This window comes from Lepidochelys kempii, chromosome 12 (genome assembly GCF_965140265.1).
Source record: "Lepidochelys kempii isolate rLepKem1 chromosome 12, rLepKem1.hap2, whole genome shotgun sequence".
Classification (NCBI taxonomy): Eukaryota; Metazoa; Chordata; order Testudines; family Cheloniidae; genus Lepidochelys; species Lepidochelys kempii.
Genome location: NC_133267.1, coordinates 24,626,066 through 24,644,021, shown reverse-complemented (window position 1 = coordinate 24,644,021; position 17,956 = coordinate 24,626,066). Strand labels below are relative to the sequence as shown.

Sequence of the window (17,956 nt, the reverse complement as noted above, 5' to 3'; positions counted from 1 at the left end):
TATTCTCCTACAGGATACTAAGGTGTGAACTGATGAGTCAGATGGTCACGAACTGTATTGTGTATGTATCTGGAGTTTCACAACTGGAAATGTACTAACTGTTTGTTTGTTTATATTGTAGTAATGTCTAGAGATCTCAAATGAGATCAGGGCCCCATTATAGTAGGTAGTATAAATAAGGCACATAGTAAGAGACAATCCCTGGCTGCAAAGTTTATAGTCTACACAACATAGACAAAGGATGGGAGGGAAAACAGGCACAGAGAGGTGAAGTAACTTGCTCATGATCACAGAACAGGTCCGTGTAATAGAACCAATGTCCTTTGACTCTCAGTCTGGTATCATATCCACTGGACCACACTTTGTCTTTATTATAGTCAATTGCACATACTCTGTGTGTTTATTTGAACAGTCAAAATTGTGGTAATTAAAATAAACACACTAGGCACATTGCTCTATGATATCAAGCAGTCAGCTATAGTTCTTTTCGTTTTCAAAAATACATAAGAACGGCCATACTGGGTCAGACCAAAGGTCCATCTATCCCAGTATCCTGTCTTCCGACAGTGGCCAATGCCGGATGCCCCAGAGGGAATGAACAGAACCGGTAATCCGCAAGTAATCCATTCCCTGTCTCTCATTCCCAGCTTCTGGCAAACAGAGGCAAGGGCAGTGGTTCTCAAACTTTTGTATTGGTGACCCCTTTCACACAGCAAGCCTCTGAGTGTGAACCCCCTTATAAATTAAAAACACTGTTCTTATATTTAGCACTATTATAAATGCTGGTGGTGAACTAGGGTTTGGGGTGGAAGCTGACAGCTTGCGACCCCCTGAGGGGGTCCCAACCTCCAGTTTGAGAACCACTGGGCTAGGGACACAATACAATACAAATGAAAGGACAAAGAAACTAAGGAATAAATGGATGCTGATCCACTTTGCAGGCTCCCAGGTTTGCTCTATAAAACAGCTCAGGGCACTTGGCAGACTTAGAGGTAAGGAAGGATTTTCCCCACTATGCAAAATCTACAGCAGTGCCATGTTTAGAATGATTCAGAATGTGCTTGTACAAAAGACAAGGAATTTTGAATTATGATTCCGAGAACACCTGTTCAGTCATATTATGTGCATATATTAAACATTCACGCTAACACTGTATACAGTAATACAAAATAGTACATTTGCCTAAGAAAGGACTTAGGTCCAGTTGGTCTAGGAATTCCAACTTTGAATGATGTATTTGAATAATATCTTTTGTATTATGTCAGTTGCCTTTCATACGGCATTCCTTACTGTAACCTCCCATAAAATTAAAACTCTTCTCCAGTTCAAAATTTCACATTCTGGGTTAGCCCTCTGCTTTACACTTTTGTCTGAGATCATGCTAAGCCAGCTGGCCCTAACTTTAATATTCAGCAGACTTCTGATAATTGTGATAACCCTTATAGGCTGGTGAGCATGGCAAATTAGCAAAAAGATGATTGATCTTTTTTATATGCAGTTTTATCTTCAACCTTTCCTGGCTATGTGTTCTACTACAGTAATAATTTCTTCTCTGAGGTATTTGCCAGTATCTAGATTTGCACATCTATTTACAGTTGCCTTGAAGCCTCATAATTACAATACAGCTGAAATGTCCATTTTCTTTCCCTGACTACAAATAGGGATCAATCGAATTTTAAATGACTGCTTACGGGCTAGCTTCCAATCATGACCTTTGTAAATGATTAGAGCTCACCACTGTTCCTATCTACCTTGAAAGGGTAAGCGGGCAGGTCTGTCTAACTGGCATTTAATCTGGAAGACAGCCAAAGATATTTGAGCTAAAAACTTAATATGAGTTGGCAAAGGGAAGTACATATAGACCTTTGCACTACCATATAGACATTATGCTCATGTTTCACTTTGGCATTTAATTAATTCCTTTATCCTATAGATGATTGAGTTGTATGGATGTGTATAATTTTTGTGTTGAAATTATCATGCAAACTTTAAGTTGCAAAATAGACAATAGAACTTAAATTCACAGTAGGAGAAGGTGTCAAAGAATAACCAGATTTAAAACATTAAGTATACTACATTTTAAGCATTCTTTTTCTTTGCCAAAGAAATATTTTTTCCTATTTTCTGTTCTTCCCCTTTTTGCAACAAATAGTATCTGACTTGTAGATCAAGTATGTTGTTTTCCTTCCTCCAGCCTGTGACTAAATCTGATGTTAACTAAACCCTAATCCCTTATAGTAATTGGAAATTTAACTTTTCATTACCATGTTGCCAGAAAAATCTTTTCCTAATGTTCAGATATAGGAATTTTTGAGTACTTTCTTAAAATGAATATTAAATGTAGGTGAAATGGTCAAAATAAACTTCAGATTTTGAAATGAAAGGAAGTGTTTGAATTACTGTACTATTTTGGCTTTTTATTTCTACTTAGGCTTCATAGAAGTCATGGTCTGAAGGTGTATAGTGTTTGCCATAGTACATATGTACATATGTACATAGTACATAGTACTTGCCAATGAAATAAATGGCAGTGTTTAAGGGTGGGATTTTCAAAGGAAGCTCAGTGATTTGGAGAAGAAATCCCATGGAAACCAATGGGATTTGTGCACCTAAGCCACTGTGATTCTTTTGAAAATCTCACCCTGACATTGCATGTTTGAGTTGTTAAGATCTGGCATAGCCATATACAGCATGATCGCGCAAGACATTTGGGCACTCTCAGCTTTCACCACTTTGCATGTTCAGGCCTGAGAGTAACATTTGCTATGTGAATGAAATTTAAAATTATATATTTTTTCCCTATAATAGATGCAGCAACAAGAACTAGCACAGATGAGGCAGAGGGATGCCAACCTAACTGCATTGGCAGCTATTGGTCCACGGAAGAAACGGAAGCTTGATTCACCTGGCTTACTTACCATTGGAGGAGAGGTAAAAAAAACAGCAACAAAAACTATTAATTTTTTTGTGAAAATCAATGATTTTGGAAACAAACTAGTAATTACTGTGGAATACTCCTGAGTACAAATAATAACTACAGATTCTGTGAGTTGGTTTTCTTAGTGGATTATGTAATGTGGAAAAGATGATACAAAATATTGAATTAGAAAAAAATAGAGTCCAGATTCCTTGATTTTTCCATGTGTTTCACCACCCAAAATCCAGAGACGACAATGTGGAATACATTTAGTCTAAAATGAGATCTCCATTATCTTTAACTTTCAAGAATCATCTTTCAATATGTAATTTTTCTTTGAAAATAATTAAGAATTAAACCAGAAGGACTTAAGCCTCTATATAAAAATGTTTTTAGAATGCTTTTAAAATTGAAAATGGTTCAGGCTGGCCAACAAGTGACCTACACAGGAAAGGTGAAAAGAAAGAGCAAGTCAGGGAGAAATATCATTAGCAAGTAGTTGTGGAGTTGCTTGAGGTGTGGGTTGAGAGCTTGTATGTCATGTTGGTAACAGTCAGTCTGTGTTACGACTGTGTTAAAAATGGCTGCCCCCTCACACTGTGAAAGCACAGTTCCATTTTTATAATGTAGGCAGGACTGTATACTATACAGAATAGCTGTCTCACTGATCCAGGCTAAATCATTGAACGTTCCAGAGTATGCATTTTTACATGCTTCAAACCACTGGTGAAGCACTACAGACAGAATATCTGAACAGAAGTGCATGAAAGAACAGTTCTTCTTCGTGCTAAACAGTATACATCCATTACAACGGGTACTTCAGCCTGGATGCAGGACCAGATTTGTTGGTAGGCATTCCCTTGTTGCCAATGATTTCCCTAAAGTTCTGGCTGCCAATTCCACCTGCACAGCAGCAGGCAGGTTTAATTCCTGCCACAGAGCTCTTCTGAGGAAAATTCCAGGAAATTAATTCCTGCCACAAAGCTCTTCTGAGGAAAATTTTCTTTCAAATTTTGAACTAATAATTTTGGCTTTCTTCATTCTAGCTGCATCCCATAGACAGGTTTCCCTTTTGGGGAACTTTCTCCTCTCAGCTCTTCTTCCTTGTGTGAATGTGCTACATTTGCTGGTGCCAAAGTATTTGCTCAGTTTTGATGATCGTTAAGTTTCCATCTATAGCGGGGGTGGCCAACCTGAGCTTGAGAAGGAGCCAGAATTTATCAATATATGTTGCCAGGGAGCCACAGTAGTACGTCAGCAGCCCCCCTATCAACTCCCCCCACTCCGAGCGGCTCCCTCCCACCGGCAGCCCCCCCGCTCAGCACCTCCCAATCAGCTGTTTTATGGCATGCAGGAGGCTCTGTGTGGGGGAGGGAGGAGCAAGGGCACTGCAGGTTCAGGGGAAGGGATGGGGGAGGGAAGGGGTGGAGTGGGGGCAGGGCCTGTGGCAGAGCCGTGGTTGAGTGGTGTACACCCCCCGGCATATTGGAAAGTTGGCACCTGTCGCTCCAGCCCCAGAGTCGGTGCCTATCCAAGGAGCCGCATATTAACTTCTGAAGAGCCGCACGTGGCTCTGGAGCCACAGGTTGGCCACCCCTGATCTATACTATACTACACAATGGACTCAGATTTCAGCTGCAATAGAGAACAGCCATGTCCCCTGACATGCAAGTATTTTTAGTGTAAACCCACCCTAAACAATCTATCTGGGTTTTGTGCACAACTGTTTCTCCTCTTCTTGTCTCTCCAATTCAATGGATTTAATACACTTTGTGACTAACCACAACAATACAGGTGGAGAACATCCATAAGACCATATCTAGATGAAGGATGGGATTAGCCATCAGTACCAGGTCTGTTTAAAAATCAAGCCTTTAGTTAGAGGATGGGTCTTTTATACCCTTGAGCCATGGAGAAGGGCAGTCAGGGAGGCCCCAGCTATCACTGATATTGAAAAATCATATGGTGGGGGGGAGGCTACTGTTTCCTCTTCACTTGATTGTTTGGAGCTGAAATAAGGGGAATTTTTCAGCCTGAATAATTACTGCACAACCTTCTTTGTCCTTGACTGGCCTGCTTCTGAGTGGTCAGCAAAGGAGCTTTTAGCTTCTAATCTTCTGTCGACTGATGAAGAACCTATGGGTTGTGTTGATTGGCACATGTGCTAGACGGAATCTGAATTCACCACTGGAAAGGGTCAGTATTGGGCAGTTGCTTAATGGATACTGCCGAGAGTGTAGAAATCCACTGAAATAGGGAGCAGCCTTTGTGACCACATAACCACAAACTGTGGGCCTGCAGTCACACAAGGTGTTAAATCCTGTACATAGTCCTTAATGAGTAATATTAAAGAGTAGAACAGGGAAAGTGTTGAAGGAGATCTTTTCAAAGTATCATGTGACGTTTTAGCCACAGGAATCCCATTGACTGTAATGAGTTGTTTGGCTGTTACCTCATTCAGTACTTGAAAATTTTACTTTCTAAAAGTTCAAAACAATGAGAAGATGGAATCTACTATTGAAGCTAAGTATCATATTTAGAAAGGATCTGAATGTTCATTTACATACATAATTCTTACTGATTGCAAAGTTAGCTATTTCTCCCTCTACACAATGCAATTGTCAGTTATTGTTTCAGTTTTGTCACTCTTTCCAGTATTTGTGTACATGGTATTTTAAGGTACTTACATTGGAAACATTTTTTGTGGATGTTGCATAACAGCAGGATTTATTTAGGACTCTTCAGTGCAAAGATCTGATGCTTCTGGTGATGCAGAAAGGGCTCTTCATTTTACAGTATGTTATGTTAATTGAACTAACTACACACAAATAGTATTGCTTGGATTCATCTCTCTGCTTGGGCCAGAAAATATATTAGTAATTAATACTGGTTAAAATGATTATTCATATTTAGAATATGTATAATTGTGAAAAAGCAATTTCAGATACTGGGACAATTTCACCTTTGCTGAGGTGAAAGAATTTTGATTACACAAACTGTGTAAAGAAATATTGTTACCTATTAGAACTATTGAAACATATTTTCCAATATACTAAGCAAATTCACTGTGATGTAATTTTAAAGTAAGTTAAACTTATGATTTCTTGAAATATTAGTTGTGTTTGTGAGAGAGAATTGGTAATAATGTAAGTTTTCTTTTTTCTTAAGCAATTGATTAAATACTCCGCTACACACTTCAGTTGTTGTCAGTGGTGTAATTTTAAATAAGGCTAAGAAATAGGAACCAAGTTGTTGAACTGACCTGCTATCAAAAGGTGTGTTTGATAATAAAACCAAGAGTTGGGGGGTAATTTTTGTTATATTTATAAGGAAAATATATTCCCTTTTAGTTTCTGTCTGGACTAACTCACTGTAATTCTCTGGTGCTTTATCTTCTTATTCTCTATATGCTTCACTCACTCTGTGTTTAGTACTTTCCTTGTCTTCCTTCCTTTATGTGATCCTGTAGAAATGCAACTTCCTCTGTAGCAGCCCATAGCCCAAACGAACATTCAGGCTGTGTATTACTATATTAATGTAGTTTAATTCAAGAGGAGAGGGAAGGGGAAAAGGGAATGTATGATGCCTTTCAGAGAATTGAATTTGGGCATTTCAGTATGTTCTTTTTATTTGTTCATCTGATGATTTCTGAAGATGTTTTGAGAAATTAGATCAAAGTATTAACAACATTATTTTGATTAAAGGACTTCAATTTTTGTGGCAGGGTTTTGAATTTTGGACCCTTCTATTATTTTGTGAACCTCAAATGTTTAAAAATCATGAGTCAGTTTTCCCAAAATCATAAGATTTTAATAATAATAATAATAATAATAGACTTTGGGTCGTTTTGCCTTTTTTCATTTTGAACCTGTATGGTTCGGTTTCAAGCTTTTCTCTAGAACCATGAAGGTTAGAAACGTGATTTTCTTTATAAAGCAGAGATTCTAATGTAATTGCAGGAACTGACTTGACAAAAAATACTAAATATCATAAAATTCCTGATGAATTTGCAAGAGTTGCTTCTAATAATTCAAAATCTGTCTGAGCATCCTTGTACAGGTAGCTACACTAGGATTAAATTTGTATATTCCATGGAGTGAAAGTGCACAAGTCAAGTGCAAATATTTGTCTAGATTAAGCAGTAATATTAATTAACACATTTTGGCTCTTCATCAAAAGAGACCGCTAGTATGAAGTATATGTTGGAAATATCTGAGATTATAGTTAGTTTAAATATCAAGTGAAAGCAGCGTGTGAAGGCCCCTCTCCTGGTACTTGCTGGCACAGATGTTTTTTGAATAGTGATCTTTCAACAGCAGCTTCAGGGCTAGTTCAGTGAATCACCACTTATTGAAGAAAATCATTTCAGAGATAAAGAAAAAGAACCTCTAACATAGTGGAAGAGCCACCATCTTAAAACTCCATAGCAAGCTAACCCCAGACCTCCAACCTCTACCAGAAAAAAAAAATTACTGAACTGAATTGCAGAGTGTTCAGTATCAAGTCATAGAATCATAGAATATCAGGGTTGGAAGGGACCTCAGGAGGTCATCTAGTCCAACCCCCTGCACAAAGCAGGACCAATCCCCAAATAATTAATCACAGCCAGGGCTTTGTTAAGCTTGACCTTAAAAACCTCAAAGGAAGGAGTTTCCACCACCTCCCTAGGTAACGCATTCCAGTGCTTCACCACCCACCTAGTGAAAAAGTTTTTCCTAATATCCAACCTAAACCTCCCCCACTGCAACTTGAGACCATTACTCCCTGTTCTGTCATCTGCTGCCACTGAGAAGAGTCTAGATCCATCCTCTTTGGAACCCCCTTTCAGCTAGTTGAAAGCAGCTATCAAATCCCCCCTCATTCTTCTCTTCCGCAGACTAAACAATCCCAGTTTCCTCAGCCTCTCCTCATAAGTCATGTGTTCCAGTCCCCTAATCATTTTTATTGCCCTCCGCTGGACGCTTTCCAATTTTTCCACATCCTTATAGATATTATAAATATTTAGGTCAGAAGGGACCATTACGATCATCTAGTCTGACCTCCTTCACAACGCAGGCCACAGAATCCTTCTTGTAGTGTGGGGTCCAAAACTGGATACAGTACTCCAGATGAGTCCTCACCAATGTTGAATAGAGGGGAATGATCACGTCCCTCGATCTGCTGGCAATGCCCCTACTTATACAGCCTTCTTAGCAACAAGGGCCCACTGTTGACTCAGATCCAGCTTCTCATCCACTGTAACCCCTAGGTCCTTTTCTGCAGAAATGCTCCCTAGCTATTCAGTCCCTAGTCTGTAGCGGTGCATGGGATTCTTCCGTCCTAAGTGCAGGACTCTGCACTTGTCCTAGTTGAACCTCATCAGATTTCTTTTGGCCCAATCCTCTAATTTGTCTAGGTCCTTCTGTAGCCTAATCCTCCCCTCCAGCGTATCTACCACTCCTCCCAGGTTAGTGTCATCTGCAAACTTGCTGAGGGTGCAGTCCATGCCATCCTCCAGATCATTAATGAAGATATTGAACAAAACCGGCCCCAGGACCTGTGGGGCACTCCGCTTGATACCATCTGCCAATTGGACATGGAGCCATTGATCACAACCCGCTGAGCCCGACGATCTAGCCAGCTTTCTATCCACCTTATAGTCCATTCATCCAGCCCATACTTCTTTAACTTGCTGGCAAGAATACTGTGGGAGACAGTATCAAAAGCTTTGCTAAAGTCAAGGAATAACACTTCCACTGCTTTCCTCTCATCCACAGAGCCAGTTATCTCGTCATAAGTCCTGGATTAGTAACAAGATTGAGGTCCAATACCTTGTTTCCCTTCAAGACTAGAAAGCATATCTTTGTGTCATCCAGGGATAGAGATTAAGGTTGCAAAATGACTGCACTATAAAAATGATGACATTTGAGGTATAGAAAAGCTGATTTAAGTCAGTTTAAGAAGTATTCTAAATGCATATAAAAGACTCCTTATACTCCTTCCAGACTTCTGCCCAGATGGTGACAATAGATGGGTAGTTACAGCTTGCCTTGAAGGTCAACAGACTTAGGCTATGGCAGATTGGTTGAAGAGATCAAGGACCCCTCCCAGAGAATGCCTTACCAGCATCTCTCTCATTGTTATAGAGACTCCAGCTGAAGTGCCTCTATTGATCTCAGCTGCAGCAGTATGGCATGGGGAATGCAGTGATCTTTCCAGGGAACCAGATCCTAAACTAGTTAGACCTTTACAGGATTAAAACCAACACATTGAGTTCCACTTGGAAGCCAGGGTGTGTTCCAGAGCACTTGGGGTAATGTGCTCTTGGCATGGAACCCTACGTAATAAGCCAGGCACCACATTCTGCACCACCTTCAGCTTCTAAATGGTACCGAAGTGTAGCTCCATGTAGAGTGCTCGACAGCACTCTAAAGTTAAGGTGATAAATGTGCTGCAGGATGGGCTTGTAGTTAAGGCATTGGTCTGGGGCTCAGGAGATCCCTGTTCATTTATAAATTCTGTCACAGACTCCTGTGTGGCCATAGGTAAATTTCTTGATCCTCCCTATGCCTCAGTTCTCTATATCTAGGGCTAATAATACTTTCTTACCTAGCAGAGGTAATGTGAGATTAAATTCAGCCCAGGATCTAACCCACCCAAATTATGCACCCATGTTATAAATGGAACACTCGATCCTTGTACTAGGGATGCCAACATAAGTACCATCATCTCTTCTGGATGCCTCCCACCTTCCACCTGCTTTCACTGTCTTGTCCAGATTAAGTCATATCCAAGCGCCAGTTTTATTTAGATACTGGGTAATTTGTTCTGCTCTGACTGGGTCAGACATAATTAAGAAGTAAAGCTGTGTTTCATCAGCATACTGAATGCATTGCAGAACATGTCTCCTAACAGACTCCCCCGAACACTTTTCTACACTCTTTGAATAGGAAGAGTGACAATATAGCCCCCTGTGGTATCGGGAGGGACAAACCTTGTCACAGAGGAGCAATTGTCCACAACTACCCTTTGGATTTTCTCCAAAAAAGCCACTCAAGAACAGCACCATCCACGCCTACAAGAGCTGCAGCTAAGTCAATAGAATCTCAAGATCAGTGTTAAGGCTGCTGACAGATTTAAAAGAATTAGCACCGTTACTCAGGCTTTCTCTTTTGTTTCGAGAAAGTCATATTTCACGCAACCCATGCAATTTCTACTCCCTGCTGCATTAGGCTATACATTTAACACTTTGGAATGGAGTAATTTTGCAACAATGCAAGATCAAGTTCCCTTGTGTTTCCTGTTCTAATGAGCAGTTTTTACTTTGTTCTTTATAGCCCCTTACCTTACTGCATCATTAGATTTTTGTAAATAAATTTATTTTTAAAGTATGGGCAAGAAGTGTTAAAAATAATTGAGTCTAAGAATCCTTTACACTAGATAAACTTGAGTGTTCTGAAGGCTGATATAGTAAGATTATTACTCCTTCATTAATGTTTATGACCTGGTGCTTTAAACCCATGGATTGACAGAATTGAGTTGAGGGAGCCTTTATGATCTATTGTATCACTGTCTACTTAGGCACTCTTTACTCCATGGATCACCGATGTGATGGAATATAATGGTTATTGCAGACCCATTATGATGTACTGTGTCAGTCATACATACCATACTAAATATCCATGAAAATTAGTAGGTGCCATACATTTGAGCTGGGATTTTCGAAAGGGCCTAGGGGAGTTAGGGACTCAACTCCTGTCTACTGTAAGTAGGAATTGGATACCTAACTCCCTTGGGCTTCTTGGAAAATCCCAGCCTTAGATGCCACTTGTCTAAATAGCAACTTGTTTGGTTTTACTTCCTTTTTCAAAAGGTCTAAATAAATTAAAAAAAATTGATCCACAGTGTGGAAAAAATCTACTGCAAATGTCTGTTTGAAAATCAAAGCCATTTACAACACTGTCCAGATGTTCCCCTAACTAGTAAGTTCACATTTTTGTCATTCCTGTAATAAATTTTAAAAAATATAAATTAACAATAATAAAAAGCCTAATTCTTGTTTATCAGGTTTAAGTCCAAACGATTTTAACCCTTGAAATAGATTTTTATTAAAAACAATATCCTATTTTTACTGTATGAAATGAGTCACAATCAGTATCTTGATGAATTTCCATAGATATTGTCTGCAATAAAAAGGTGATGGAAACATTAGACAGACTGTTCTGTTTAACTGCAGCATTGTTAATGAATTAGGCTACACTGGGACTAAAATCATCTGGAGTATTTTCCTACACCCATTGCAAACAGGTTGAGATTATTATGGATATCCCTCTGATATAGGCAGTGAGTCAAGAGGCAATAGAATAGTTTTCCATGTATCTCTGTTGACAGCAAAAACAAACAAACAAAAAAAGAGGAGGAGGAGGAAGTAAGTCAACCTGCTATACAAGAATATAGAAACTGGCTCCGTGCCAGTGAAAGCATTCTTTTTTCACTGGTAGAACAGGTTTGCATACTGTGTGTATTCCTTTGAGCTGTGTAACACACAATACTCTGACAGAGGTTTAGTGATCTTAATCATTTTCCCTTATTGGCTGAGACAAATTTGGCTGCTGCTTCTTTTAGAGATGGGAGTAGTTGTTCCCAGCTGACTGCAGAAAGGAGTTGACCTAACACCCAGAAGCAGACCATTTGAGGATTTCTTTCTATGCTGCTCAAATATTTTTCTCAATGCATACTTTTAGTACCGCCATATATGTAATAAAATATTTGGGTGTGTTTGGAAAAAGTGTTTATAGTCCTCCTCTATGCCAGAAAGGATTGCATATTAACAGGGAAGAAGAGGTTTAGGCCTATATCCTCATGTCAAGGTCTCTCCTATAGATGCTTCTCCAGAAGAGGCAGTGTTAGGCCAGCACCATTAGGTGGATTTTGTTCCCCTTCTCCCTGCCATCTCTTCTGATGTTAAATGGACCTAAAGGGCTGAACTCATCTATTTTTTCCTTCTAGCTAAAAAATACATTTTCTGAGACTGGGATTTTGAAAGATTCCTAAAGAAACTGGGTGTTTAAAATCCAGTTGGATTGGCTGCCCTAATGCCCTGAGGCTCTTTTCACAATCTCAGCATGGGGATTATCTCCTTTACAAGGGTTATCAACTCTATGCAAGATTCTCTTGGACTTTCCGTTATCTAAAATATAATGAAGACATATTGAAATAATCAGCTCACCCTAAAAATATCATCTACCTACCGGAGGAACCTGCAGTCTCCCAAGAAGTCTGCCTTGATGTTCCTAAGGTTGGTCTTTTTATTGTGGCCTGTTCCAAATTCTTATCCATTTCACTACATTTGAATGTCATTTTATGATATTCTTTTGATGAAAAGGCAGAGGGACCTTGACTAACAAATTGGAGATGGCAGCATCTCACTTAAGAGTTCCTGTCTTACTCATCGTATATTTCTGCAGTCGTTCAGTGTGTGGATTGAAGACAATATATAGCTGGAATACAAGATCCCCTGAAGTGTAAAAAAGAATATCATCAAATGTAACTGGGCCACCCATGGCTTCAGTGGTACAACTCAGCATGTAGTAAATACGATCCTTCATTATAGGAAACTTTGTTCTGGTCAAAAGAGCTCCCTGTTTAAGATCTTGGAAATCATAATACAGGAACATCTAAACTAAGACTGATGTATTTCATTGTTTCCTTGATCCCCTGCCCATTTCTGCCAGACCATACTTTAATTTTGAATGTCCTCCTCTCTCACAATTTGGGAGAGCACTTAGTGGATGCAGTTATACAGCTCTTCCAGATTCAAGCCCTGACCCAGTTTTCAAATATGTTGTTCTGAGGTGGTCTATTGTCATCGATTTGTGGTGCAGGCAGGGCTTTACCTTATTAGCCCTCAAGTGCTTAGTAAGTCTGAACCATCCTTTGTCCAACAAGACTATCTTAGTACTGTCGTAGGATTTTGATCAAACCTTTATTTAACTCTGAAGTTTCTCTTGTCCATACTGGTTCCGTACATTTTTGACCAAAGGTAAACACGTTGCCTTTTCAGTGCTTGGTTTCACAATATCTGTCAAGGATAAAGCTGAGGGCTGAAAGTTCTCTAGGTGTTCTTTTATGTTGTAAGCGAATCTCTTTGGAATAATTTTGTTTCTGTTGCTCAATGAACACACTCATTTTAACAAAAGTTTTAAAGAAAGTGACATTTAAACTTTGTTAAAACAGTTTAATAGTTTAAATGAAAAATACAAATTTAGGTATATTGTTCATAAGAGAGTCAGTAAAACAAGAAAAGGTTTTTTAAGTTGTTAATACAACTGTCAAGGTGATTTCTTTGTGAAGCCACTTGTGAGTATCTGTCTTCAAAGGAAAACAAAAATATCCTGCTGAATGGATTGTACATCAGAGGTGCCAGAATTATTAACATATATATCTTAGACAAGAGAAAAATTATAAGTGTAAGTCAATCAAAATATAATAGACCATTCCCATTATCAACTCCCTGCCCTTCCGGTCCTTGGGTGATGAATTAGTGTCGCCACACTGACCCCCTTTGCTTCTGCAGCAGAGTCCATACATCTCTTCCTCCTCCCTTGGCAAGTCAGACAACGTGCTCTCCCCCCCTTCCCCGCCCCCACTTAAGGTGTTGTGCTGACAATATAAAGAATGAAAAGTAATAATAAAATGTTACATATGTGTCTAAGGAACTTTATTATTTGGCTGTTTGCACAAGGGGGCAGAGTTAAGGTTGTACATATTCTGCCTTTTACTTTGGCATTTTCTGATTGGATGCTTAACTTTGCAACTTTAATAGTTTTATTTTTTTAATGGAAGTTCCTATTTGGTGTTATCAGGCTCTTCCCAGTCTATGTACATTGATATGTACAGTCCATGTACATTTGTTAGCCCTTTTCTTCTCTAGACACTAGACTATGTCTCACCAGTGATCATTTTTTCACACTGTTTTAAACTATCATCAATGTCCTGTCTTACCCCATTCACAAAAAATGAAACATTTGGCCTCAATCCTCCAAAGACTTGTGTACACACTTAGATTTATGCACTGTGATTAGTCCCTTTGAAGTCAAGTCTACTCACAGGGAATAAAATTAGTCACATACGTTAAGTTTTTGCAAGACCAGGGTGTGTGTATTCCTGTAAATTTTTTTGCTTTTACTACTATGTATGAGGGCAGTTTCTGCTAGTCTAAAAGCCAAACCTATTTTATTTTAGCAAATACCTCATTTCTATTTTTTCTCAGTGGTAAAAGCTGTTTCTGTTGGTGAAAATGGATAGAAGGCATATTTTAGTAAAGTCTCATGTTATTTGTCAGTGAGAGCTTGGCAGCAGCATTATTATATGTTGAGTGTAGGTGTGGGCTGTCATTCAGATTGTGTTTCAAATTACTGTAAGCTATTTATTTTGCTTTAAAAATAATTGAAAAAATTGTAATTGTGATGTCTTTGTATTGATGTCCTTTTGTTACCCAGTCCAACTTCTAGTGAGTGACTGGTAAAATGTTTTTTTATTTTTGTTTTGCCTGGAGTTAAAGAGGAATATGCTGGTTAAAGGTATTCTGTGGAAGAGTTGGACTGGGGAGGGCCTGAGGGAATTCAGGGAGCCATGTACCACCAGCAGCTTGTCTGTGCTAACTAATTATAGCTGCTGTATTGTTTACTTTAGTGGTATACTCCTTATTTATTAGCTGCTTAGTTACTGCCTGCCTTGGAGTTACAGGCTTGCGGCCAGTTGCTGCAGGGATGGTATAGTTGGAGGGGACGGGCATTAGCCACTACAGGAAATCACAACTCCCCGACCTTGTCATGAATTTTAAAGTAGAGAAAAATATTGACAACAGAGGGGAATAGGGAGGGTCAAAAAGTGAACTGGATGAGGCGGAAAAATTGGGAAAATTCAAGAACCTTTTCTTTGTCTAAAAGGACAGAGAGAGAAAAATAGACTTAAGGTTTAGAGAAGAGATTTACAATAACCACAAAGGGTAAAATGTTCGTAAGCGTCTCAGTGATTTGGGAGTTTGTCTTCTATCCAGAAGAAACTAAGGTCTGGTCTACACAGAAGTACTAGTTTCACTATAGGCGTGATTTTATAACACTTTAGTTAAACTGGTACAACTATGTGTGGACATTCTTGTATAAGTTTCAACCTGGTTTATATCTGTTTATTTAGCTCAGCACAAGCTAAACTGATATATCCAGTTTTAAACTGATATAAGAGACTCCACACACACAAAGGTGCACCAGTTTAACTCAATTATTTAAGTTAAATCAGTGCCATCTCTGTGTATAGACAGGCCCTACGTCACTTTGGAGCCCAAGTAACTGAGACTTAGCCTCCTGACTACACTGCATCTGGGAGGGAGTCTTCTAGCCCAGGCTGACAGACTGGTGCTAGTGATGCTCGTGCTATCATGCTAAAAAGAGCTGTGTACATGTTGCGGCTTGGGGTAGAGCTCAGGATCTCAAGCCTGGGATGGGCATAGTTATTTTTAGTGGTGCTGCTGGGGAGGGGAGAATGTATCACTTCTAATAGATCCATGATATTTTCCTACAACTGTATTTGAGAAAGTGGAAGACATCACAAACATTATCCATAGCACATGGAAATGGTGGCTGTTCATGCCAAAATCAGCAAGTAAGACGTATTTCCCCTGCCTCGCGAACACATCAATCTCTTGCAGAGCCAGGACAATAACAGTGAGACGCTGTACGAAGCTGCATTTCTCTACAGTGGACCATTTACTCAACAGTTTAAAGGAAGCTCAGTTAGCAAAACCAGCAGAGTGCAGGACCCATATAAAGGCAAAGTTCCAATCGCCAAAGAAGGAGATAGAAAGTAAAGGGAACATAACAGGTTAAACAGCTTTGGCCAAAGTACCCCTAGGCAGACCAGCATCTCTAATCACTGGTAGAGGTACTAGCTGAGAGGGGAGGGAAACTCAGGCTGGTGCTCTCATGTAACATTAAAAAGGACAAGCATTCTGTCAGGAGAAAAAGTCATTGGCATGGGATTTACTCTCTTGATCAAAAAGACAGCAGCACTGCAGTCTTGCTTTCTGTATAAAATAGGTGTTAGCAGAGGGGATTTTTTTCCCTAGACTTTATCACTAATCGGTGATGCTTCTTCCCAAGGTATAAAAGAAGTCACCTAGCTTTCTGTTTCCTTAAGAGATTTAGCCTTGTCTCAGTTTTAATCTTCTTTGTTACTTTTTTCCTATTGCAGTTAGAGATTTTTAAGGAATGCTTTTACAAAGCAGTATGCATGTGCAGTTCTGATGGACATAAAAAATATGTTAAATGTCTGGCTCTCCAAAAGTCAACATCCATTCTGTGTTCTTTGCTAACAATTCTCGATAAATACCAGAAAATGCAGGTTTAGAAGACTGCTTTTGCCTCCCTTGATTGAGATAAGAAGCTCTTTCTCTCAACTTTTTCTTCTTGGGAAAAGTTGACAGCCATTAGTCCTTGCTTTTTGGTAGAGCTCTTGCTGAGAAAAAATTCTCTTCAGTTCTTATTAGCCCCAGTTATAATCACAATTTTCAGAGCTCACTTTTATGTTCTTGTTGAATTCAGCTTTTACCTTACTTTAATAACAGAAGGAACATCTGAATAAGAACTGTAAGTACTGTTCTTAGTATTTTTGTAGCTGTGCAGATAATTCGAGAGGATGTAAGAAGAGAGGAGACTCTTTTACATTCTTCTAATTTCACAAGATATCTTCACTGGTTCAGAGCCATCATTGGAAGAATTCTAAAAGAACACAAGTTTAAAATAAGGGAAAAAATGTCCTTTTAGAAGAAAATACAAAGAAAAATGTCATCCTTGGCTAATCCCCAACTTTCTTCACCACTCCATCATTGTACAAAGATATGGCATTCTGCACATTTCCATCCCACCTGGTAGCTGAAGTTTTACATCCGAACAGAAATGCCCCATGTCCTCTCTGCAAACCTGAAGGTATCTCCTACCACTTGTTTGATAGCAACTTCTTAATTTCTTCAGCAGTATATTCTGACTCAGGGAGTATGATTTCTGAAACTAAAATATTGAAAGACTCCAAAAGGTGAATATCTAAGTGCATTCCCTTATTTGCTTCAAGAATTGCTTTCTATCTAAATCTTGAATAAGTTATTGAATATTTTAATCACAAAATCTAGTTGGTATTACTAAATGCAAAATCAGCAGATGATTTTACTTTTAACTGGGCATGTTCGTTGGCTGCTCCTGCTTATAGACAGGAAGAATTACAAAGTGTGCTCTTTGATTCCATGCTAGATCAGCAGACTTCCTCAACCCTCACCCATTTGTCCATGGCTGAATCGTTGTTAAAACAATCCTAAATGATGTTAGTGAACTCTTCAAGTTTCACCTGAGATTAAAAAATCCTTTACATATGGCCTCCTGGGGAGATAACAGAAGCCTCTAGAGTATAATTTTAAAGTAATGATTCTTAAGCAACTTCCACTTTTCTAGAATATTTCCTCTAGTTCTGCGTGGTCAAATAATATAAAGCATCTACTCTTTAAGCGAAGAAAGCTCAGGCAGCTGGTTAATTTGCAGCAAAAAGCTATTAATTATGAAGCATATATAATATATATTCTCCCCCCTTGGGAAAACTTAAGATTTTATTACTGATTCAATAGACAGCTTCTTGATAATGTAGTGGAAAGACTCTAAACTTTCAAATATCAGCTTTGAATGTCCAAAGGTTTTATGGTTCATAAACTGGTATTCTTCACCATATTTATTTTAGCTAGTGTACTCCAGTTAATTGTTCAAAATTTGTGATCTACTGGTGAGTTTGTAGTGAAATTGGGGACTTTCATACAATTGATATAGCAAAAGGCAAGTAATTGTGCATTTCCTACAACTTTTAAAGGGGCTTGTGCTGTCTTCTTTTATAAAACAAATTAATCCAAGTGATAATCAAAATGTTTTTCCATACCCAGTGGTCTAAGTCAGTGGTTCCCAAAATGGGGTTCCCGGACCCAAGGGGTCCGCCATGGGTTATGCAGGGGTCCATCCCTTGAAC

General features: G+C 39.0%; 1 protein-coding gene across 7 annotated transcripts in view; it reads left to right on the top strand.

Moving 5' to 3' along the window:
* LOC140896301 (transcription initiation factor TFIID subunit 4-like) overlaps positions 1-17,956 on the top strand; it is a 200,623-nt gene that overhangs the window by 134,573 nt on the left and 48,094 nt on the right. For all 7 annotated transcript variants that reach the window (XM_073307901.1, XM_073307900.1, XM_073307896.1 and 4 more), the window contains one exon: positions 2,809-2,931. In XM_073307901.1, coding sequence (XP_073164002.1) covers positions 2,809-2,931 — 123 coding nt within the window. The remainder of the gene's footprint in view (positions 1-2,808; positions 2,932-17,956) is intronic.